General features: G+C 52.5%; 1 protein-coding gene across 1 annotated transcript in view; it reads right to left on the bottom strand.

Annotated features, from left to right (window-relative positions):
- Positions 1-139: 139 nt before the first annotated feature.
- LOC147109716 (1-phosphatidylinositol 4,5-bisphosphate phosphodiesterase beta-2-like) overlaps positions 140-26015 on the bottom strand; it is a 195988-nt gene continuing 170112 nt past the window's right edge. Inside the window, exons 19-23 of the mRNA XM_086003833.1 lie at positions 15538-15614; positions 13273-13368; positions 11844-11901; positions 10331-10417; positions 140-1613 (exon numbers count right to left, since the gene is read on the bottom strand). Coding sequence (XP_085859959.1) covers positions 1362-1613; positions 10331-10417; positions 11844-11901; positions 13273-13368; positions 15538-15614 — 570 coding nt within the window. The 3' untranslated portion in view covers positions 140-1361. The remainder of the gene's footprint in view (positions 1614-10330; positions 10418-11843; positions 11902-13272; positions 13369-15537; positions 15615-26015) is intronic.

The raw sequence follows: 26015 nt of genomic DNA, 5'->3' as shown, positions 1-26015 counted from the left end.
AGTGCTGAATCCCAAGTTTCAGATCATTCAATCTGCTGGCGAAAGATGTGAGCTCACCCCTAGCCGGCCCATTCGAGGCTGCAATGTGTAATTTAGTAAATCAACAAAGACTTTCATATCAAAAAACACGCATCAGAAGCAGGGAATAATCAGACTTTTATTGTCAAAAGCATCTGCAGGTGTTATTCACTCAAACTGCAGTCTAAATCATTTTAAAGCAAATAATTTTCTACACAAATCACAACTAACAGTCTCTACAGAACCGTAGCAAACTGATTTGGAGAGAGCTGCCTATTCTAGAACGTTTATAACCAGAGGGTGCCACAAAGGCCTTATCCCCATCCCAGCATCTACATGTAGTCCAGCCTTTCTAGTACAACGTGCTTGTTTAACAGAGCCTGCTGCAGTGAACACCCCATTCCTGTCCAATAAATCTTCAATGATACACACTTGTACCCCAGGGACACACCCTGTGGAGAGGGTCCAAGAGGCCTGTCATCAAGCTGCTGCATGTTAGCATTTACCGATAATGTCTGAAAAAATCACCCTGTGATCTAGAAATGCAAAGCAGAAAACCCCTTCAATAAATTAATGTTTTAAGAATAAGTGGAAATAGTTTCACTTTATGGATAGGATACAAAGGAAATTGACTGACTAATGAACCCAAAAAAAGACAGCCTGTTGCACACACTTTAAAGTTTCATCAAATCACTAAATTTTAGAGCACAGAAGGAGCCATTCGGCCCATCTCCCCTGTGCCCACTCTCTGAAAGATCTCTCCCATCAGTCCCGATCCCGTGACTGGAATGAAAAGAGAGGAAGTGAGGAGAGGGAAAGAGGTGACAAGCACAACAGAAATGGTTGTCATAACTTTCTACTTTATTAATTTTCTGATCTCTATTGTAATATGACATTAATAATGTTATTACTAATCTGCATGGTCTTACTGTAATATCACTAGTGTCAATGCGTTAGTGTTAGGGAAAAAGAAGAACAGAGCCCCCTGGCACACGAAGGGTTACTGATTGAATCCGAGTCTTTACAATAGAGGCCTGTAAATATGGAAAAGGCAATGTCAGAAAAAGCACAGAAATAGGAAGCATTTTTCCGAGAACCCACCCTTAACCTCTGCCAATCTCTGAATGGATGTGTGCACCCCAACAAGTGAGACTATGCCATCTCCTGCAAACTACCATACAAATCTACGAATGAGCACATGCCCCTTTACACCAGAGTAAAGTACTGAGAGCAGCTGCTGAACCCATCTCTCTGCTGGTCACGACCCAGAGCCAGTGCAGCCACTCAGTACGGACCATCTCTGGTGCAGGGTCTGCCAGTGTCGCTGGTGGCTCGTTGCTAAGTTATAACTCAGCGGTAAAATCTTCCAGACAGTCCTTGGGCTCATTAGTTGCGCTGAGCGGCGGGTTCTCCACCAGCTCATCGGTCAGTGGCAGTTCACGTGCCTTTGATTCCACTGGATCTTTCCCTTCATCCTGCAGCCCCTCCAGCTCCAGGGTGAACTTGTTGGCGATGATGGTCTTGCACAGCTCCACCATCTCTTGCGGCAAGGGCTTCATGCTTGCTTCATACTCATTCTGGGCCTCCTGCTGGTACTGAATACCATGGAAAACAGTGAGAGAAAAAGAGATGAATGGGAGCTCAAACATGAGTCGCCTCCTGAACCTTCTGTGTATCATATAAGGATGGTTATGGCAAGGGTGAGTCATCAGTTATGCCCCAGATCCTCTGACCCACAGTGCTCCACACAGCCATGACACAGCTTCAGAAAACCAACTTACCACCGCTTTACAAACTGTACCCCATCCAACTCCCCAACCTTTCACACACTGTACCCCATCCAACTCCCCAACCTTTCACACACACTGTACCCCATCCAACTCCCCAACCTTTCACACACTGTACCCCATCCAACTCCCCAACCTTTCACACACACTGTACCCCATCCAACTCCCCACCCTCACACACACTGTACCCCATCCAACTCCCCAACCTTTCACACACACTGTACCCCATCCAACTCCCCAACCTTGCACACACTGTACCCCATCCAACTCCCCACCCTCACACACACTGTACCCCATCCAACTCCCCAACCTTTCACACACACTGTACCCCATCCAACTCCCCAACCTTGCACACACTGTACCCCATCCAACTCCCCACCCTCACACACACTGTACCCCATCCAACTCCCCACCCTCACACACACTGTACCCCATCCAACTCCCCAACCTTTCACACACACTGTACCCCATCCAACTCCCCACCCTCACACACACTGTACCCCATCCAACTCCCCAACCTTTCACACACACTGTACCCCATCCAACTCCCCACCCTCACACACACTGTACCCCATCCAACTCCCCAACCTTTCACACACACTGTACCCCATCCAACTCCCCAACCTTGCACACACTGTACCCCATCCAACTCCCCAACCTTGCACACACTGTACCCCATCCAACTCCCCACCCTCACACACACTGTACCCCATCCAACTCCCCACCCTCACACACACTGTACCCCATCCAACTCCCCACCCTCACACACTGTACCCCATCCAACTCCCCAACCTTGCACACACTGTACCCCATCCAACTCCCCACCCTCACACACACTGTACCCCATCCAACTCCCCACCCTCACACACACTGTACCCCATCCAACTCCCCACCCTCACACACACTGTACCCCATCCAACTCCCCACCCTCACACACACTGTACCCCATCCAACTCCCCAACCTTGCACACACTGTACCCCATCCAACTCCCCAACCTTTCACACACACTGTACCCCATCCAACTCCCCAACCTTTCACACACACTGTACCCCATCCAACTCCCCAACCTTTCACACACACTGTACCCCATCCAACTCCCCACCCTCACACACACTGTACCCCATCCAGCTCCCCACCCTCACACACACTGTACCCCATCCAACTCCCCAACCTTTCACACACACTGTACCCCATCCAACTCCCCAACCTTTCACACACACTGTACCCCATCCAACTCCCCAACCTTTCACACACACTGTACCCCATCCAACTCCCCACCCTCACACACACTGTACCCCATCCAGCTCCCCACCCTCACACACACTGTACCCCATCCAACTCCCCACCCTCACACACACTGTACCCCATCCAGCTCCCCACCCTCACACACACACTGTACCCCATCCAACTCCCCACCCTCACACACACTGTACCCCATCCAACTCCCCAACCTTTCACACACACTGTACCCCATCCAACTCCCCACCCTCACACACACTGTACCCCACCCAGCTCCCCACCCTCACACACACACTGTACCCCATCCAACTCCCCACCCTCACACACACTGTACCCCATCCAACTCCCCACCCTCACACACACTGTACCCCATCCAACTCCCCACCCTCACACACACTGTACCCCATCCAACTCCCCACCCTCACACACACTGTACCTCATCCAACTCCCCAACCTTTCACACACACTGTACCCCATCCAACTCCCCAACCTTTCACACACACTGTACCCCATCCAACTCCCCAACCTTTCACACACACTGTACCCCATCCAACTCCCCACCCTCACACACACTGTACCCCATCCAGCTCCCCACCCTCACACACACACTGTACCCCATCCAACTCCCCACCCTCACACACACTGTACCCCATCCAACTCCCCACCCTCACACACACTGTACCCCATCCAACTCCCCACCCTCACACACACTGTACCCCATCCAACTCCCCACCCTCACACACACTGTACCTCATCCAACTCCCCAACCTTTCACACACACTGTACCCCATCCAACTCCCCAACCTTGCACACACTGTACCCCATCCAACTCCCCAACCTTTCACACACACTGTACCCCATCCAACTCCCCAACCTTTCACACACACTGTACCCCATCCAACTCCCCAACCTTTCACACACACTGTACCCCATCCAACTCCCCACCCTCACACACACTGTACCCCATCCAGCTCCCCACCCTCACACACACACTGTACCCCATCCAACTCCCCACCCTCACACACACTGTACCCCATCCAACTCCCCACCCTCACACACACTGTACCCCATCCAACTCCCCACCCTCACACACACTGTACCCCATCCAACTCCCCACCCTCACACACACTGTACCTCATCCAACTCCCCACCCTCACACACACTGTACCCCATCCAGCTCCCCACCCTCACACACACTGTACCCCATCCAACTCCCCACCCTCACACACACTGTACCCCATCCAACTCCCCACCCTCACACACACTGTACCCCATCCAACTCCCCACCCTCACACACACTGTACCCCATCCAACTCCCCAACCTTTCACACACACTGTACCCCATCCAACTCCCCAACCTTGCACACACTGTACCCCATCCAACTCCCCACCCTCACACACACTGTACCTCATCCAACTCCCCACCCTCACACACACTGTACCCCATCCAGCTCCCCACCCTCACACACACTGTACCCCATCCAACTCCCCAACCTTTCACACACACTGTACCTCATCCAACTCCCCACCCTCACACACACTGTACCCCATCCAACTCCCCACCCTCACACACACTGTACCCCATCCAACTCCCCAACCTTGCACACACTGTACCTCATCCAACTCCCCGCCCTCACACACACTGTACCCCATCCAACTCCCCACCCTCACACACACTGTACCCCATCCAACTCCCCACCCTCACACACACTGTACCTCATCCAACTCCCCACCCTCACACACACTGTACCTCATCCAACTCCCCACCTCACACACACTGTACCTCATCCAACTCCCCACCCTCACACACACTGTACCCCATCCAACTCCCCATCCTCACACACACTGTACCCCATCCAACTCCCCACCCTCACACACACTGTACCTCATCCAACTCCCCACCCTCACACACACTGTACCTCATCCAACTCCCCACCTCACACACACTGTACCTCATCCAACTCCCCACCCTCACACACACTGTACCCCATCCAACTCCCCATCCTCACACACACTGTACCCCATCCAACTCCCCAACCTTTCACACACACTGTACCCCATCCAACTCCCCAACCTTGCACACACTGTACCCCATCCAACTCCCCACCCTCACACACACTGTACCTCATCCAACTCCCCACCCTCACACACACTGTACCCCATCCAACTCCCCACCCTCACACACACTGTACCTCATCCAACTCCCCACCCTCACACACACTGTACCCCATCCAACTCCCCACCCTCACACACACTGTACCCCATCCAACTCCCCAACATTTCACACACTGTACCCCATCCAACTCCCCACCCTCACACACACTGTACCCCATCCAACTCCCCACCTCACACACACTGTACCCCATCCAACTCCCCACCCTCACACACACTGTACCCCATCCAACTCCCCACCTCACACACACTATACCCCATCCAACTCCCCACCCTCACACACACTGTACCCCATCCAACTCCCCACCTCACACACACTATACCCCATCCAACTCCCCACCCTCACACACACTGTACCCCATCCAGCTCCCCACCCTCACACACACTGTACTCCATCCAACTCCCCACCCTCACACACACTGTACCCCATCCAACTCCCCACCCTCACACACACTGTACCCCATCCAACTCCCCACCCTCACACCCACTGTACCCCATCCAACTCCCCACCCTCACACACACACTGTACCCCATCCAACTCCCCACCCTCACACACACTGTACCCCATCCAACTCCCCACCCTCACACACACTGTACCCCATCCAACTCCCCACCCTCACACACACTGTACCCCATCCAACTCCCCACCCTCATACACACTGTACCCCATCCAACTCCCCACCCTCACACACACTGTACCCCATCCAACTCCCCACCCTCACACACACTGTACCCCATCCAACTCCCCACCCTCACACACACTGTACCCCATCCAACTCCACACCCTCACACACACACTGTACCCCATCCAACTCCCCACCCTCACACACACTGTACCCCATCCAACTCCCCACCCTCACACACACTGTACCCCATCCAACTCCCCACTCTCTCACACACACTGTACCCCATCCAACACCCCACCCTCACACACACTGTACCCCATCCAACTCCCCACCCTCACACACACTGTACCCCATCCAACTCCCCACCCTCACACACTGTACCCCATTCAACTCCCCACCCTCACACACACTGTACCCCATCCAACTCCCCACCCCCTCACACACACTGTACCCCATCCAACTCCCCACCCTCACACACACTGTACCCCATCCAACTCCCCACCCTCACACACTGTACCCCATCCAACTCCCCACCCTCACACACACTGTACCCCATCCAACTCCCCACCCTCACACACACTGTACCCCATCCAACTCCCCACCCCCTCACACACACTGTACCCCAACCAACTCCCCACCTCACACACACTGTACCCCATCCAACTCCCCACCCTCACACACTGTCCCGCATCCAACTCCCCACCCTCACACACACACTGTACCCCATCCAACTCCCCACCCTCACACACACTGTACCCCATCCAACTCCCCACCCTCACACACACACTGTACCCCAACCAACTCCCCACCCTCACACACACTGTACCCCATCCAACTCCCCACCCTCACACACACTGTACCCCATCCAGCTCCCCACCCTCACACACACTGTACCCCATCCAACTCCCCACCCTCACACACACTGTACCCCATCCAACGCCCCACCCTCACAAACACTGTACCCCATCCAAATCCCCACCCTCACACACACTGTACCCCATCCAACTCCCCACCCGCACACACACACTGTACCCCATCCAACTCCCCACCCGCACACACACACTGTACCCCATCCAACTCCCCACCCTCACACACACTGTACCCCATCCAACTCCCCACCCTCACACACACTGTACCCCATCCAACACCCCACCCTCACACACACTGTACCCCATGCAACTCCCCACCCTCACACACTTTACCCCATCCAACTCCCCACCCTCACACACACTGTACCCCATCCAACTCCCCACCCTCACACACACTGAACCCCATCCAACTCCCCACCCCCTCACACACACTGTACCCCATCCAACTCCCCACCCTCACACACACTGTACCCCATCCAACTCCCCACCCTCACACACACTGTACCCCCTCCAACTCCCCACCCTCACACACTGTACCCCCTCCAACTCCCCACCCTCACACACTGTACCCCATCCAACTCCCCACCCTCACACACACTGTACCCCATCCAACTCCCCACCCTCACACACACTGTACCCCATCCAACTCCCCACCCTCACACACACTGTACCCCATCCAACTCCCCACCCTCACACACTGTACCCCATCCAACTCCCCACCCTCACACACACTGTACCCCATCCAACTCCCCACCCTCACACACACTGTACCCAATCCAAAACCCCACCCTCACACACACACTGTACCCCATCCAACTCCCCACCCTCACACACACTGTACCCCATCCAACTCCCCACCCTCACACACACTGTACCCCATCCAACTCCCCACCCTCACACACACTGTACCCCATCCAACTCCCCACCCTCACACACACTGTACCCCATCCAACTCCCCACCCTCACACACACTGTACCCCATCCAACTCCCCACCCTCACACACACTGTACCCCATCCAACTCCCCACCCTCACACACACTGTACCCCATTCAACTCCCCACCCTCACACACACTGTACCCCATCCAACTCCCCACCCTCACAAACACTGTACCCCATCCAACTCCCCACCCTCACACACACTCTACCCCATCCACCTCCCCACCCTCACACACACTGCACCCCATCCAACTCCCCACCCTCACACACACTGTACCCCATCCAACTCCCCACCCTCACACACACTGTACCCCATCCAACTCCCCACCCTCTCACACTGTACCCCATCCAACTCCCCACCCTCACACACACTGTACCCCATCCAACTCCCCACCCTCACACACACTGTACCCCATCCAACTCCCCACCCTCACACACACTGTACCCCATCCAACTCCCCACCCTCACACACACTGTACCCCATCCAACTCCCCACCCTCACACACACTGTACCCCATCCAACTCCCCACCCTCACACACACTGTACCCCATCCAACTCCCCACCCTCACACACACTGTACCCCATCCAACTCCCCACCCTCACACACTACCCCATCCAACTCCCCACCCTCACACACACTGTACCCCATCCAACTCCCCACCCTCACACACACACTGTACCCCATCCAACTCCCCACCCCCTCACACACACTGGACCCCATCCAACTCCCCACCCTCACACACACTGTACCCCATCCAACTCCCCACCCTCACACACACTGTACCCCATCCAACTCCCCACCCTCACACACACTGTACCCCATCCAACTCCCCACCCTCACACACTGTACCCCATCCAACTCCCCACCCTCACACACACTGTACCCCATCCAACTCCCCACCCTCACACACACACTGTACCCCATCCAACTCCCCACCCTCACACACACTGTACCCCATCCAACTCCCCACCCTCACACACACTGTACCCCATTCAACTCCCCACCCTCACACACACTCTACCCCATCCACCTCCCCACCCTCACACACACTGTACCCCATCCAACTCCCCACCCTCACACACACTGTACCCCATCCAACTCCCCACCCTCACACACACTGTACCCCATCCAACTCCCCACCCTCACACACACTGTACCCCATCCAACTCCCCACCCTCACACACACTGTACCCCATCCAACTCCCCACCCTCACACACACTGTACCCCATCCAACTCCCCACCCTCACACACTACCCCATCCAACTCCCCACCCTCACACACACTGTACCCCATCCAACTCCCCACCCTCACACACACACTGTACCCCATCCAACTCCCCACCCTCACACACACTGTACCCCATCCAACTCCTCACCCTCACACACACTGTACCCCATCCAACTCCCCACCCTCACACACACTGTACCCCATCCAACTCCCCACCCTCACACACACTGTACCCCATCCAACTCCCCACCCTCACACACACTGTACCCCATCCAACTCCCCACCCTCACACACACACTGTACCCCATCCAACTCCCCACCCTCACACACACTGTACCCCATCCAACTCCCCACCCTCACACACTGTACCCCATCCAACTCCCCACCCTCACACACACTGTACCCCATCCAACTCCCCACCCTCACACACACTGTACCCCATCCAACTCCCCACCCTCACACACACACTGTACCCCATCCAACTCCCCACCCTCTCACACACTGTACCCCATCCAACTCCCCACTCTGTCACACACACTGTACCCCATCCAACTCCCCACCCTCTCACACACTGTACCCCATCCAACTCCCCACCCTCTCACACACACTGTACCCCATCCAACTCCCCACCCTCACACACACTGTACCCCATCCAACTCCCCACCCTCACACACACTGTACCCCATACAACTCCCCACCCTCACACACACTGTACCCCATCCAACTCCCCACCTTCACACACTGTACCCCATCCAATTCCCCACCCTCACACACACTGTACCCCATCCAACTCCCCACCCTCACACACACTGTACCCCATCCAACTCCCCACCCTCACACACACTGTACCCCATCCAACTCCCCACCCTCACACACACTGTACCCCATCCAACTCCCCACCCTCACACACACTGTACCCCATCCAACTCCCCACCCTCACACACACTGTACCCCATCCAACTCCCCACCCTCACACGCACTGTACCCCATCCAACTCCCCACCCTCACACACACTGTACCCCATCCAACTCCCCACCCTCACACACACTGTACCCCATCCAACTCCCCACCCTCTCACACTGTACCCCATCCAACTCCCCACCCTCACACACACACTGTACCCCATCCAACTCCCCACCCTCACACACACTGTACCCCATCCAACTCCCCACCCTCACACACACTGTACCCCATCCAACTCCCCACCCTCACACACACACTGTACCCCATCCAACTCCCCACCCTCACACACACTGTACCCCATCCAACTCCCCACCCTCACACACTGTACCCCATCCAACTCCCCACCCTCACACACACTGTACCCCATCCAATTCCCCACCCTCACACACACTGTACCCCATCCAACTCCCCACCCTTACACACTGTACCCCATCCAACTCCCCACCCTCACACACACTGTACTCTATCCAATTGCCCACCCTGTTACCTCTTTTTCCTTTTCCATAATTTCCTCTAAATTAGCCGCATGCTTTTCCTCAAGTCTGCGTTCAAGACTCGCCTGATTCTCTAAAATCTGCAAGAAAAAGGTGCTGTCATTAGTGAAATACAGGTGATTGTGTGGAGGGAGGGTGCCGAGGGATGGCCGTTTGGGGGAGTGGGACTGTGGGTCGGAGAGTGGGACTGTGGGTCGGAGAGTGGGACTGTGGGTCGGGGAGTGGGACTGTGGGTCGGGGAGTGGGACTGTGGGTCGGGGAGTGGGACTGTGGGTCGGGGAGTGGGACTGTGGGTCGGGGAGTGGGACTGTGGGTCGGGGAGTGGGACTGTGGGGCGGGGAGCGGGACTGCGGGTGGGGGAGCGGGACTGGGGGTGGAGAGAGGGACTGTGGGTCGGGGAGCGGTACTGTGGTTCGGGGAGCGGGACTGTGGGTCGGGGAGCGGGACTGTGGGTCGGGGAGCGGGACTGTGGGTCGGGGAGCGGGACTGTGGGTCGGGGAGCGGGACTGTGGGTCGGGGAGCGGGACTGTGGGTCGGGGAGCGGGACTGTGGGTCGGGGAGCGGGACTGGGTGGGAGAGCGGGACTGTGGGTGGGAGAGCGGGACTGTGGGTGGGAGAGCGGGACTGTGGGTGGGAGAGCGGGACTGTGGGTGGGAGAGCGGGACTGTGGGTGGGAGAGCGGGACTGTGGGTGGGAGAGCGGGACTGTGGGTGGGAGAGCGGGACTGTGGGTGGGAGAGCGGGACTGTGGGTGGGAGAGCGGGACTGTGGGTGGGAGAGCGGGACTGTGGGTGGGAGAGCGGGACTGTGGGTGGGAGAGCGGGACTGTGGGTCGGGGAGCGGGACTGTGGGTCGGGGAGCGGGACTGTGGGTCGGGGAGCGGGACTGTGGGTCGGGGAGCGGGACTGTGGGTCGGGGAGCGGGACTGTGGGTCGGGGAGCGGGACTGTGGGTCGGGGAGCGGGACTGTGGGTCGGGGAGCGGGACTGTGGGGTGGAGAGAGGGACTGTGGGCCGGGGAGTGGGACTGTGGGCCGGGGAGTGGGACTGTGGGCCGGGGAGTGGGACTGTGGGACTGTGGGCCGGGGAGTGGGACTGTGGGCCGGGGAGTGGGACTGTGGGCCGGGGAGTGGGACTGTGGGCCGGGGAGTGGGACTGTGGGCCGGGGAGTGGGACTGTGGGCCGGGGAGTGGGACTGTGGGCCGGGGAGTGGGACTGTGGGTCGGGGAGTGGGACTGTGGGTCGAGGAGTGGGACTGGGTAGGAGAGCGGGACTGCGGGTCGGGGAGCAGGACTGCGGGTCGGGGAGCGGACGGTTGTTCGGGGAGCGGGACTGTTGGTTGGGGAGTGGGACTCTTGTTTTGGAGAGTAGAGCTATTCGATATGACAACTGGCATTCAGTAGATGGACATGCTCGATGGGACAACTCTCTCTTCTAACCCCTTCTTTCTCTTTAATTGTTCTGTGAAGCTGGGAGAAACCGAAACCCTTTCTGTGCAATGCCACATACCAGCTTGAAGACTTTCACCGACTCCTGTATATGTTGCTCGTTGAGCTCCTTTTTGCGCCTGTAAGTAGGAAACACAGTACTCTCTGTGAGCTGAGTGATCACGAACACACAACATGTTCATACCAGACTGGCCTGCTATTCCCCAGCAATATTTGCAGTGGAACAGGAATAGGAATTGCTCATAACCATCGCTGCTCTCAGTCCACGGACAGTATCGACCATTTTGGGGCGCTAATTAGCACCGGCGTCCGCAAAATTGAGTTTTAGTGCCCCAAGAGGGAGGTGGAGCGCTAAATCAAGTGCTGCACTTCCTTCTTAGGGCCCTAACGTCGGAGAGAGGGGCGGAGACTTCAGCAGCGCCGCACACTGGGCCGGGGTGATGTGCACAGTGATGACGTCACGATCTCCGGGCGAAGGAGATCGGGGCACAATGCCATAGCGCCGCCACAAAACTGCAGATGTCAGCTCCACAGCTGGTTGCAAAGCCATTTGCGCCCCATTAGCGCACCCGAGGGCACTAACGGGAGGCGCAAAGGCACACAATTTCACCCCCTTCATCTCCCCCAACCCTCGCCCCCCCTCCCCCCGGCCCTTCAATTGGCCAATGTAAATCTGGCCGAGGGGTTATGTTCTATTTATAACATTCTTCTCTGTTGCTCAAAATCTCCAAATCCCTCATCTGACGCACTCTTCCTCTGTGCAAATCCAGACTCATTGCACCGTCTCCAACTCATTTTTCCCCAAGACCAGTAAACCCCTCACTCCCTCCTCCAGCCCTCAGGCTTTTAAACCCCCAAGCTTGGCGTTAACTCATCGCGACTTCCTCATTGGCCATGTATCCTCGTTTACTCTGCTCACTGTAGGGGTTGGCCCACAGTTTAAAGTGGCGAGGAACTAGTGCGAGCCTCACTCAGCAGGTGGGGAGCACTAAAGAGAAACGTTTATTGACAATAAGTTTGTAGAACAGCTGTGACTCCCCTCCCTCACCCCAACAACTCGCGCTCTAGGTACAGTCCTCAATCTCTGCTCTGACCAGTGCTGCAGTCTGATACACGGCCACACACAGACCTACTAGCTTGTGTGTTTTTGTGGCTTCCCAGGACAGCCAAAGCAGCTGACACTATCCAACTGAGTGTGGAATCCCACTGCAATCAGTTCACTTGCAGTCGGGCCCTGGGACATAAACCTGTAGCAGCTCATGGCATCAGCCATGTTGGGTAATCGTGTGCGCCGCTTGGCTGGACCTTTCGGGCTGGATGTCCCCAGTGCTGGAATGTTCCACCGCTACTGGCGGGAGTGGTCAATAGGACAGGTTTAGCACACTGTTACCTCGCGATTAAGTTGTAGTGATTAAGAGGCTAATGCTGGTTATCAGTCCAGGCTGCTTTATCATTAAAAGGCTTTTCCCACGCAGTTACTGATCACTCACCTTTCCTGGACGGTCTTTTCCACTGTGTTTTTCAGCATGTTCTCAATCTTATCCTGTCGCTTCAGCTCCATCTTTTTCTTCACTTCCTTCATATCACTGAAAAAAATAGTGAATTAAGAACATAAGACTTAGGAGCAGGAGTAGGCCATTTGGCCCCTCGAGCCTGCTCCGCCATTCAATAAGATTATGGCTGATCTACGACCTCAACTCCACTTTCCCGCCCAATCCCCATATCCCTTGTTCCCCTAGAGTCCAAAAATCTATCGATCTCAGCCTTGAATATACTCGAGGACTCAGCATCCGCAGCCCTCTGGGGCAGAGAATTCCAAAGATTCACGACCCTCTGAGTGAAGAAATTTCTCCTCATCTCAGTCCTAAGTGACCGACCCCTTATCCTGAGACTATGCCCCCTAGTTCTAGACTCTCCAGCCAGGGGAAACATCCTCTCAGCATCTACCCTGTCAAGCTCTCACAGAATCTTATGTTTCAATGAGATCACATTCTTCTAAACTCCAGAGAGTATAGGCCCGATCTACTCAATCTCCCTTCATAGAACAACCCTCTCATCCCAGGAATCAGTCTGGTGAACCTTTGTTGCACTGCCTCCAAAGCAAGTATATCCTTCCTTAGGTACCGAGACCAAATTGGAATGAACAACCGAGTACTCTCTACAGGGAGCTCTGAGGTGTCACGGTCTGAACCACACCTTACACACATGAACCAACCTCGAACACTGGCACTCACTAAAAAGGTGATAAAAGATCCTATTATCCAACATTGACAGACTATTATTGCAGGAAGGGTTGATTTATAAATTACTGATAGGGGATGGGAGAGCTGAAAGAAGGACATTTACTTCCTGGGTGGGGCCTGGGGCATGTTTTTGATTTTTCATTCTCGTTTTAGTACATTTTCTGATATTTCGGAGGCTCCTGTAATTCTGCATTTGAAGCCAAAATTAATTGCTCCTGTAAGGGTGAGAGATATTTCAAATATGAAAAATAAATGTGATTGTACAGTCAGCATTACAGCTTGACAGGATAAAGTTAGAGGGTTTCACACTCTCCATTAAAACAGGAGGCGTACGTTTGTTTGTTATTATCTCCAGCCGTTGTTGCTAGCAACTCTTTTCACCATCAAAAGCATTTAAGTTATTCTACTGGAAATAAAAATTCATTACAAATCTATCTATAAATTATTACAAGCCCACAGTCCTGTTACCTTGGTGTCATTAAACAACCTCGCATTCAGATTGTGATTCCAGGCCATTTCGGTGAGCCAGGAACTAGAGGGTTGTATAGGCTTATATTCCCTTGAGTTTAGAAGGTTGAGGGGTGATCTGATTGAGGTGTTTAAAACGTTAAAAGGATTCGATAGAGTAGATACGGAGAAACTATTTCCTCTGGTTGGGGAATCCAGAACAAGGGACATATCCTTAAAATTAGAGCTAGGCCGTTTAAGGGTGAAATCAGGAACTGCTTCTCTGGTATTTTATCCCAAGTACAACTGCCACTGAACAAAACGCTGCCGTGTGGTGGAACCAATGTTTTATGGCACAGTCACCCCACAGACTCCCAGCTGATCCAGATCTGGCCATACTTTGCTAGGTCCATTTCCTGCTAGATATTCTCTTACCTTTCTGTTGGATCAGGGTACATTTCCTGCTGGGAATTCCATTACCTTTCTGCTGGATATGGGTCCATTACTTGCTGGGTATCCCCTTACCTTTCAACTGGACCTGGAAGCATTTCCTGCTGGGTATTCCCTCACCTTTCTGCTGGACCTGGGTCTATTTCCTGCTGGGTATTCCCTCACCTTTCTGCTGGACCTGGGTCTATTTCCTGCTGGGTATTCCCTTATCTTTCTGCTGGACCTGGGTCTATTTCCTGCTGGGTATTCCCTCACCTTTCTGCTGGACCTGGGTCCATTTCCTGCTGGGAATCCCCTCACCTTTCTGCTGGACCTGGGTCCATTTCCTGCTGGGAGTCCCCTCACCTTTCTGCTGGACCTGGGTCCATTTCCTGCTGGGAATCCCCTCACCTTTCTGCTGGATATGGGTACGTTACCTGCTGGGAATCCCCTCCCCTTTCTGCTGGATATGGGTACGTTACCTGCTGGGAATCCCCTCACCTTTCTGCTGGACCTGGGTCCATTTCCTGCTGGGAATCCCCCTCACCTTTCTGCTGGATATGGGTACGTTACCTGCTGGGAATCCCCTCCCCTTTCTGCTGGACCTGGACTCAGTTTTGCTCGATGATTCCTCACCTTTCAGCTGATTCCTTTAAACTCTTCAGTGCAGCTGCTTGTTTTTCTTTTGCGATCTCCACCAGTTTGGCCACTTGCTGCAGGTTCAAAGATAAAACCATCGGTTAGATTGTCCACAATTTGTAAATGGTGGAATATGGTCTGTCTCCTACAACAGCCCATCATTGTCTGTACACAGTGGTCAGTACAGTAAGTGAGCATGCGGTGAGGAATTGATATACCAGAGAGTGGCTCCGCCCCTGGACACTGGAGATGACAGCTACGAAACACTCTTCTCGTAGTTTTTCCCTGTTCCTCTCAGGTGGGGTTCAGTTGATGTTATAAAACACTAGGTTGAGGCACAGCACCTGAGTGCCCATCCTTGGAGAGCTGGGCTATGCAGGGGTCTTGGAACAGTGGGGATCCGCCAACACCCCCTCCCATCCCGCCCCCACCCCTGCAGACCAGCCACTGAATCCTCTCAGTGTGCTGCGTCCATCCAGGCCTCTGTGTGTCGGAAACTCCATAGCCCGCTCACACCCAGGCCTGTGTGATGAGGCTTAGCTCCTGGAAGTGAGACATGGGAATGGATCTGAGAGGCCAGTAGTGAGGGTGCCTGCTAGCTGCCTCTTGCCTGCCCCCGCCATCTGATCCTCTGACTGGAGAGGGTCCCAGGGGCAAGGCCATAAGGTCTGATTCCTTGGGTACCCCTACCCAAAGTAGGACCCAAAAATGCTGGGGATGGAAACACAGTGCCTGCACCTACTGTAGATGGCCGTACGCCAACCCGCAGGGAAATTCTTAAACCTATGAAAAGGCGATGGAGAACCACACCCCATCACCTGCCCATAGCGCCAAGGAAATAAGTGTTCGCCAGGCATTCGTGCAAGGAGAATCAGTCTAATCCTGTCCTCAGCCAAGTTCCACAAATATAGTGGGGGGGGGGGGGGGCGCTGTAGAGTAACCAGGAGAGGCGAGCCTCGGCTGGGAGCACGGGTTATCGCCACAGCTGTCGAGGGTGTCGTGATTTTCAAGTGTGCACCAAGCACCTCAGTGTTAGAATGGGTTACAGTAAATCCCGACACCCCAGAAGAGTGTTAGAATGGGTTACAGTAAATCCCCACTCACCAGCACTGTGTTAGAATGGGTTACAGTAAATCCCCACACACCAGCCCAGTGTTAGAATGGGTTACAGTAAATCCCCACTCACCAACACTGTGTTAGAATGGGTTACATTAAATCCCCACACCCCAGCACAATGTTAGAATGGGTTACAGTAAATCCCCACTCACCAGCACTCTTAGAATGGGTTACAGTAAATCCCCACACCCCAGCACAGTGTTAGAATGAGTTACAGTAAATCCCCACATCCCAGCAGAGTGTTAGAATGGGTTACAGTAAATCCCCACACCCCAGCAGAGTGTTAGAATGAGGAACAATAAATCCCCACTCACCAGCACAGTGTTAGAATGGGTTATGTTAAATCCCCACACCCAAGCAGAGGGTTAGAATGAGGAACAGTAAATCCCCACTCACCAGCACAGTGTTAGAATGGGTTATGTTAAATCCCCACACCCCAGCAGAGTCCAAAGATGTGTGGGTTAGGTTGATTGGCTATGATAAATTGACCCTTAGTGTTAGGGGGATTAAATACGTGGGGTTACGGGGATAGGGTGGGATATGTGTTGGTGTAGGGGTTACGGGGATCGGGTGGGATATGTGTCGGTGCAGGCTCGATGGGCCGAAATGGCCTCTATCTGCACTGTGTGGTTTCTGTGATTTCTGTGATTTCTGAGTGTTAGAATGAGGAACAGTAAATCCCCACTCACAAGCACAGTGTTAGAATGGGTTATGTTAAATCCCCACACCCAAGCAGGGTATTAGCCTGGGTTACATGAAATTCCCACTCCCCAGCACAGTGTTAGAATGCGTTACAGTAAGTCCCCACACTCCAGCAGAGTGTTAGAATGAGGTTCAGTAAATCCCCACACCCCAGCACAGTGTTAGAATGAGGCACAGTAAATCCCCACACCCCAGCACAGTGTTAGAATGGATTACAGTAAATCCCCACACCCCAGCAGAGTGTTAGAATAGGTTACAGTAAATCCCCACTCCCCAGCACAGTGTTAGAATGGGTTACAGTAAATCCCCACACCCCAGCACAGTGTTACAATGAGTTACAGTGAATCCCCACACCCCAGCACAGTGTTAGAATGAGGCACAGCAAATCCCCACTCACCAGCACAGTGTTAGAATGGGTTACAGTAAATCCCCACAACACAGCAGAGTGTTAAAATGGGTTACACTAAATCCCCACACCCCAGCACAGTGCTGGAATGGGCTACAGTAAATCCCCACACCCCAGCCCAGTGTTAGAATGGGTTACAGTAAATCCCCTCACCCCAGCAGAGTGTTAGAATAGGTTACAGTAACTCCCCACTCCCCAGCTCAGTGTTAGAATGGGTTACAGTAAATCCCCAGATCCCAGCAGAGTGTTAGAATGGGTTACATTAAATTCCCACGCCCCAGCACAGTGTTAGAATGGGTTACAGTAAGTCCCCACACCCCAGCAGAGTGTTAGAATGCGGTTCAGTAAATCCCCACACCCCAGCACAGTGTTAGAATGAGGCACAGTAAATCCCCACACCCCAGCACAGTGTTAGAATAGGTTACAGTAAATCCCCACACCCCAGCAGAGTGTTAGAATGGGTTACAGTAAATTCCCGCACCGCAGCACAGTGTTAGAATGAGGCACAGTAAATCCCCACACCCCAGCACCGTGTTAGAATGGGGTACAGTAAATCCCCACACCCCAGCACAGTGTTAGAATAGGTTACAGTAAATCCCCAGATCCCAGCACAGTGTTAGAATGAGGCACATTAAATCCCCACACCCCAGCACCGTGTTAGAATGGGCTACAGTAAATCCCCACACCCCAGCACAGTGTTAGAATGGGTTACAGTATATCCCCACACCCCAGCAGAGTGTTAGAATGGGTTACAGTAAATCCCCACACCCCAGCACAGTGTTAGAATGAGGCACAGTAAATCCCCACACCCCAGCACAGTGTTAGAATAGGTTACAGTAAATCCCCACACCCCAGCAGAGTGTTAGAATGGGTTACAGTAAATTCCCACACCGCAGCACAGTGTTAGAATGAGGCACAGCAAATCCCCACTCACCAGCACAGTGTTAAAATGGGTTACATTAAATCCCCACAACACAGCAGAGTGTTAAAATGGGTTACACTAAATCCCCACAACCCAGCACAGTGCTGGAATGGGCTACAGTAAATCCCCACACCCCAGCCCAGTGTTAGAATGGGTTACAGTAAATCCCCACACCCCAGCAGAGTGTTAGAATAGGTTACAGTAACTCCCCACTCCCCAGCTCAGTGTTAGAATGGGTTACAGTAAATCCCCAGATCCCAGCAGAGTGTTAGAATGGGTTTCATTAAATTCCCACTCCCCAGCACAGTGTTAGAATGGGTTACAGTAAATCCCCACACCCCAGCCCAGTGTTAGAATGGGTTACAGTAAATCCCCACACCCCAGCAGAGTGTTAGAATAGGTTACAGTAACTCCCCACTCCCCAGCTCAGTGTTAGAATGGGTTACAGTAAGTCCCCAGACCCCAGCAGAGTGTTAGAATGAGGTTCAGTAAATCCCCACACCCCAGCACAGTGTTAGAATGAGGCACAGTAAATCCCCACACACCAGCACAGTGTTAGAATAGGTTACAGTAAATCCCCACACCCCAGCAGAGTGTTAGAATGGGTTACAGTAAATTCCCACACCGCAGCACAGTGTTAGAATGAGGCACAGTAAATCCCCACACCCCAACACCGTGTTAGAATGGGTTACAGTAAATCCCCACACCCCAGCACAGTGTTAGAATAGGTTACAGTAAATCCCCAGATCCCAGCACAGTGTTAGAATGAGGCACAGTAAATCCCCACACCCCAGCACCGTGTTAGAATGGGCTACAGTAAATCCCCACACCCCAGCACAGTGTTAGAATGGGTTACAGTAAATCCCCACACCCCAGCACAGTCTTAGAATGGGTTATAGTAAATCCCCACAACCCAGCAGAGTATTAGAATGGGTTACAGTAAATCCGCACACCCCGGCACAGTGTTAGAATAGGTTACAGTAAATCCCCACACCCCAGCAGAGTGTTAGAATAGGTTACAGTAAATCCCCACACCCCAGCAGTGTGTTAGAATGGGTTACAGTAAATCCCCACACACCCGCACAGTGTTAGAATGGGTTACAGTAAATCCCCACACCCCAACACAGTGTTAGAATAGGTTACAGTAAATCCCCACACACCAGCAAGGTGGTAGCCTGGGTTACATGAAATTCCCACTCCCCAGCACAGTGTTAGAATGCGTTACAGTAAGTCCCCACACTCCAGCAGAGTGTTAGAATGAGGTTCGGTAAATCCCCACACCCCAGCACAGTGTTAGAATGAGGCACAGTAAATCCCCACACCCCAGCACAGTGTTAGAATGGATTACAGTAAATCCCCACACCCCAGCAGAGTGTTAGAATAGGTTACAGTAAATCCCCACTCCCCAGCACAGTGTTAGAATGGGTTACAGTAAATCCCCACACCCCAGCACAGTGTTACAATGAGTTACAGTGAATCCCCACACCCCAGCACAGTGTTAGAATGAGGCACAGCAAATCCCCACTCACCAGCACAGTGTTAGAATGGGTTACAGTAAATCCCCACAACACAGCAGAGTGTTAAAATGGGTTACACTAAATCCCCACACCCCAGCACAGTGCTGGAATGGGCTAAAGTAAATCCCCACACCCCAGCCCAGTGTTAGAATGGGTTACAGTAAATCCCCTCACCCCAGCAGAGTGTTAGAATAGGTTACAGTAACTCCCCACTCCCCAGCTCAGTGTTAGAATGGGTTACAGTAAATCCCCAGATCCCAGCAGAGTGTTAGAATGGGTTACATTAAATTCCCACGCCCCAGCACAGTGTTAGAATGGGTTACAGTAAGTCCCCACACCCCAGCAGAGTGTTAGAATGAGGTTCAGTAAATCCCCACACCCCAGCACAGTGTTAGAATGAGGCACAGTAAATCCCCACACCCCAGCACAGTGTTAGAATAGGTTACAGTAAATCCCCACACCCCAGCAGAGTGTTAGAATGGGTTACAGTAAATTCCCGCACCGCAGCACAGTGTTAGAATGAGGCACAGTAAATCCCCACACCCCAGCACCGTGTTAGAATGGGTTACAGTAAATCCCCACACCCCAGCACAGTGTTAGAATAGGTTACAGTAAATCCCCAGATCCCAGCACAGTGTTAGAATGAGGCACATTAAATCCCCACACCCCAGCACCGTGTTAGAATGGGCTACAGTAAATCCCCACACCCCAGCACAGTGTTAGAATGGGTTACAGTATATCCCCACACCCCAGCAGAGTGTTAGAATGGGTTACAGTAAATCCCCACACCCCAGCACAGTGTTAGAATGAGGCACAGTAAATCCCCACACCCCAGCACAGTGTTAGAATAGGTTACAGTAAATCCCCACACCCCAGCAGAGTGTTAGAATGGGTTACAGTAAATTCCCACACCGCAGCACAGTGTTAGAATGAGGCACAGTAAATCCCCACACCCCAGCACCGTGTTAGAATGGGGTACAGTAAATTCCCACACCCCAGCACAGTGTTAGAATAGGTTACAGTAAATCCCCAGATCCCAGCACAGTGTTAGAATGAGGCACAGTAAATCCCCACACCCCAGCACCGTGTTAGAATGGGCTACAGTAAATCCCCACACCCCAGCACAGTGTTAGAATGGGTTACAGTATATCCCCACACCCCAGCACAGTGTTAGAATAGGTTACAGTAAATCCCCACGCACCCGCACAGTGTTAGAATAGGTTACAGTAAATCCCCACAACCCAGCACAGTGTTAGAATGGGTTACAGTAAATCCCCACAACCCAGCAGAGTGTTAGAATGGGTTACAGTAAATCCCCACAACCCAGCAGAGTGTTAGAATGGGTTACAGTAAATCCCCACAACCCAGCAGAGTGTTAGAATGGGGTACAGTAAATCCCCACACCCCAGCACAGTGTTAGAATAGGTTACAGTAAATCCCCAGATCCCAGCACAGTGTTAGAATGAGGCACAGTAAATCCCCACACCCCAGCACCGTGTTAGAATCGGCTACAGTAAATCCCCACACCCCAGCACAGTGTTAGAATAGGTTACAGTAAATCCCCACACCCCAGCACAGTGTTAGAATGGGTTACAGTAAATCCCCACACCCCAGCACAGTGTTAGAATGGGTTACAGTAAATCCCCACAACCCAGCAGAGTGTTAGAATGGGTTACAGTAAATCCCCACGCCCCGGCACAGTGTTAGAATAGGTTACAGTAAATCCCCACACCCCAGCAGAGTGTTAGAATCGGTTACAGTAAATCCCCACACCCCAGCAGAGTGTTAGAATGGGTTACAGTAAATCCCCACACACCCGCACAGTGTTAGAATGGGTTACAGTAAATCCCCACACCCCAACACAGTGTTAGAATAGGTTACAGTAAATCCCCACACACCAGCAAGGTGGTAGCCTGGGTTACATGAAATTCCCACTCCCCAGCAGAGTGTTAGAATAGGTTACAGTAACTCCCCACTCCCCAGCTCAGTGTTAGAATGGGTTACAGTAAGTCCCCAGACCCCAGCAGAGTGTTAGAATGAGGTTCAGTAAATCCCCACACCCCAGCACAGTGTTAGAATGAGGCACAGTAAATCCCCACACACCAGCACAGTGTTAGAATAGGTTACAGTAAATCCCCACACCCCAGCAGAGTGTTAGAATGGGTTACAGTAAATTCCCACACCGCAGCACAGTGTTAGAATGAGGCACAGTAAATCCCCACACCCCAACACCGTGTTAGAATGGGTTACAGTAAATCCCCACACCCCAGCACAGTGTTAGAATAGGTTACAGTAAATCCCCAGATCCCAGCACAGTGTTAGAATGAGGCACAGTAAATCCCCACACCCCAGCACCGTGTTAGAATGGGCTACAGTAAATCCCCACACCCCAGCACAGTGTTAGAATGGGTTACAGTAAATCCCCACACCCCAGCACAGTCTTAGAATGGGTTATAGTAAATCCCCACAACCCAGCAGAGTGTTAGAATGGGTTACAGTAAATCCGCACACCCCGGCACAGTGTTAGAATAGGTTACAGTAAATCCCCACACCCCAGCAGAGTGTTAGAATAGGTTACAGTAAATCCCCACACCCCAGCAGTGTGTTAGAATGGGTTACAGTAAATCCCCACACACCCGCACAGTGTTAGAATGGGTTACAGTAAATCCCCACACCCCAACACAGTGTTAGAATAGGTTACAGTAAATCCCCACACACCAGCAAGGTGGTAGCCTGGGTTACATGAAATTCCCACTCCCCAGCACAGTGTTAGAATGCGTTACAGTAAGTCCCCACACTCCAGCAGAGTGTTAGAATGAGGTTCAGTAAATCCCCACACCCCAGCACAGTGTTAGAATGAGGCACAGTAAATCCCCACACCCCAGCACAGTGTTAGAATGGATTACAGTAAATCCCCACACCCCAGCAGAGTGTTAGAATAGGTTACAGTAAATCCCCACTCCCCAGCACAGTGTTAGAATGGGTTACAGTAAATCCCCACACCCCAGCACAGTGTTACAATGAGTTACAGTGAATCACCACACCCCAGCACAGTGTTAGAATGAGGCACAGCAAATCCCCACTCACCAGCACAGTGTTAGAATGGGTTACAGTAAATCCCCACAACACAGCAGAGTGTTAAAATGGGTTACACTAAATCCCCACACCCCAGCACAGTGCTGGAATGGGCTACAGTAAATCCCCACACCCCAGCCCAGTGTTAGAATGGGTTACAGTAAATCCCCTCACCCCAGCAGAGTGTTAGAATAGGTTACAGTAACTCCCCACTCCCCAGCTCAGTGTTAGAATGGGTTACAGTAAATCCCCAGATCCCAGCAGAGTGTTAGAATGGGTTACATTAAATTCCCACGCCCCAGCACAGTGTTAGAATGGGTTACAGTAAGTCCCCACACCCCAGCAGAGTGTTAGAATGAGGTTCAGTAAATCCCCACACCCCAGCACAGTGTTAGAATGAGGCACAGTAAATCCCCACACCCCAGCACAGTGTTAGAATAGGTTACAGTAAATCCCCACACCCCAGCAGAGTGTTAGAATGGGTTACAGTAAATTCCCGCACCGCAGCACAGTGTTAGAATGAGGCACAGTAAATCCCCACACCCCAGCACCGTGTTAGAATGGGTTACAGTAAATCCCCACACCCCAGCACAGTGTTAGAATAGGTTACAGTAAATCCCCAGATCCCAGCACAGTGTTAGAATGAGGCACATTAAATCCCCACACCCCAGCACAGTGTTAGAATGGGCTACAGTAAATCCCCACACCCCAGCACAGTGTTAGAATGGGTTACAGTATATCCCCACACCCCAGCAGAGTGTTAGAATGGGTTACAGTAAATCCCCACACCCCAGCACAGTGTTAGAATGAGGCACAGTAAATCCCCACACCACAGCACAGTGTTAGAATAGGTTACAGTAAATCCCCACACCCCAGCAGAGTGTTAGAATGGGTTACAGTAAATTCCCACACCGCAGCACAGTGTTAGAATGAGGCACAGTAAATCCCCACACCCCAGCACCGTGTTAGAATGGGGTACAGTAAATTCCCACACCCCAGCACAGTGTTAGAATAGGTTACAGTAAATCCCCAGATCCCAGCACAGTGTTAGAATGAGGCACAGTAAATCCCCACACCCCAGCACCGTGTTAGAATGGGCTACAGTAAATCCCCACACCCCAGCACAGTGTTAGAATGGGTTACAGTATATCCCCACACCCCAGCACAGTGTTAGAATAGGTTACAGTAAATCCCCACGCACCCGCACAGTGTTAGAATAGGTTACAGTAAATCCCCACAACCCAGCACAGTGTTAGAATGGGTTACAGTAAATCCCCACAACCCAGCAGAGTGTTAGAATGGGTTACAGTAAATCCCCACAACCCAGCAGAGTGTTAGAATGGGTTACAGTAAATCCCCACAACCCAGCAGAGTGTTAGAATGGGGTACAGTAAATCCCCACACCCCAGCACAGTGTTAGAATAGGTTACAGTAAATCCCCAGATCCCAGCACAGTGTTAGAATGAGGCACAGTAAATCCCCACACCCCAGCACCGTGTTAGAATGGGCTACAGTAAATCCCCACACCCCAGCACAGTGTTAGAATAGGTTACAGTAAATCCCCACACCCCAGCACAGTGTTAGAATGGGTTACAGTAAATCCCCACACCCCAGCACAGTGTTAGAATGGGTTACAGTAAATCCCCACAACCCAGCAGAGTGTTAGAATGGGTTACAGTAAATCCCCACGCCCCGGCACAGTGTTAGAATAGGTTACAGTAAATCCCCACACCCCAGCAGAGTGTTAGAATCGGTTACAGTAAATCCCCACACCCCAGCAGAGTGTTAGAATGGGTTACAGTAAATCCCCACACACCCGCACAGTGTTAGAATGGGTTACAGTAAATCCCCACACCCCAACACAGTGTTAGAATAGGTTACAGTAAATCCCCACACACCAGCAAGGTGGTAGCCTGGGTTACATGAAATTCCCACTCCCCAGCAGAGTGTTAGAATGGGTTACATTAAATTACCACGCTCCAGCACAGTGTTAGAATGGGTTACAGTAAGTCCCCACACCCCAGCAGAGTGTTAGAATGAGGTTCAGTAAATCCCCACACCCCAGCACAGTGTTAGAATGAGGCACAGTAAATCCCCACACCCCAGCACAGTGTTAGAATAGGTTACAGTAAATCCCCACACCCCAGCACAGTGTTAGAATGGGTTACAGTAAATTCCCACACCGCGGCACAGTGTTAGAATGAGGCACAGTAAATCCCCACACCCCAGCACCGTGTTAGAATGGGGTACAGTAAATCCCCACACCCCAGCACAGTGTTAGAATAGGTTACAGTAAATCCCCAGATCCCAGCACAGTGTTAGAATGAGGCACAGTAAATCCCCACACCCCAGCAGAGTGTTAGAATGGGTTACAGTAAATCCCCACACCCCAGCACAGTGTTAGAATAGGTTACAGTAAATCCCCACACCCCAGCACAGTGTTAGAATAGCTTACAGTAACTCCCCACTCCCCAGCTCAGTGTTAGAATGGGTTACAGTAAGTCCCCAGACCCCAGCAGAGTGTTAGAATGAGGTTCAGTAAATCCCCACACCCCAGCAGAGTGTTAGAATGAGGCACAGTAAATCCCCACACACCAGCACAGTGTTAGAATAGGTTACAGTAAATCCCCACACCCCAGCAGAGTGTTAGAGTGGGTTACAGTAAATTCCCACACCGCAGCACAGTGTTGGAACGAGGCACAGTAAATCCCCACACCCCAGCACCGTGTTAGAATGG

This window comes from Somniosus microcephalus, chromosome 12 (assembly GCF_052327205.1).
Source record: "Somniosus microcephalus isolate GS21.2 chromosome 12, FLI_Smic_1.0, whole genome shotgun sequence".
Classification (NCBI taxonomy): domain Eukaryota; kingdom Metazoa; phylum Chordata; class Chondrichthyes; order Squaliformes; family Somniosidae; genus Somniosus; species Somniosus microcephalus.
Note: the sequence above shows the minus strand (reverse complement) of the source record. Positions and strands in the feature narration are given on the sequence as shown.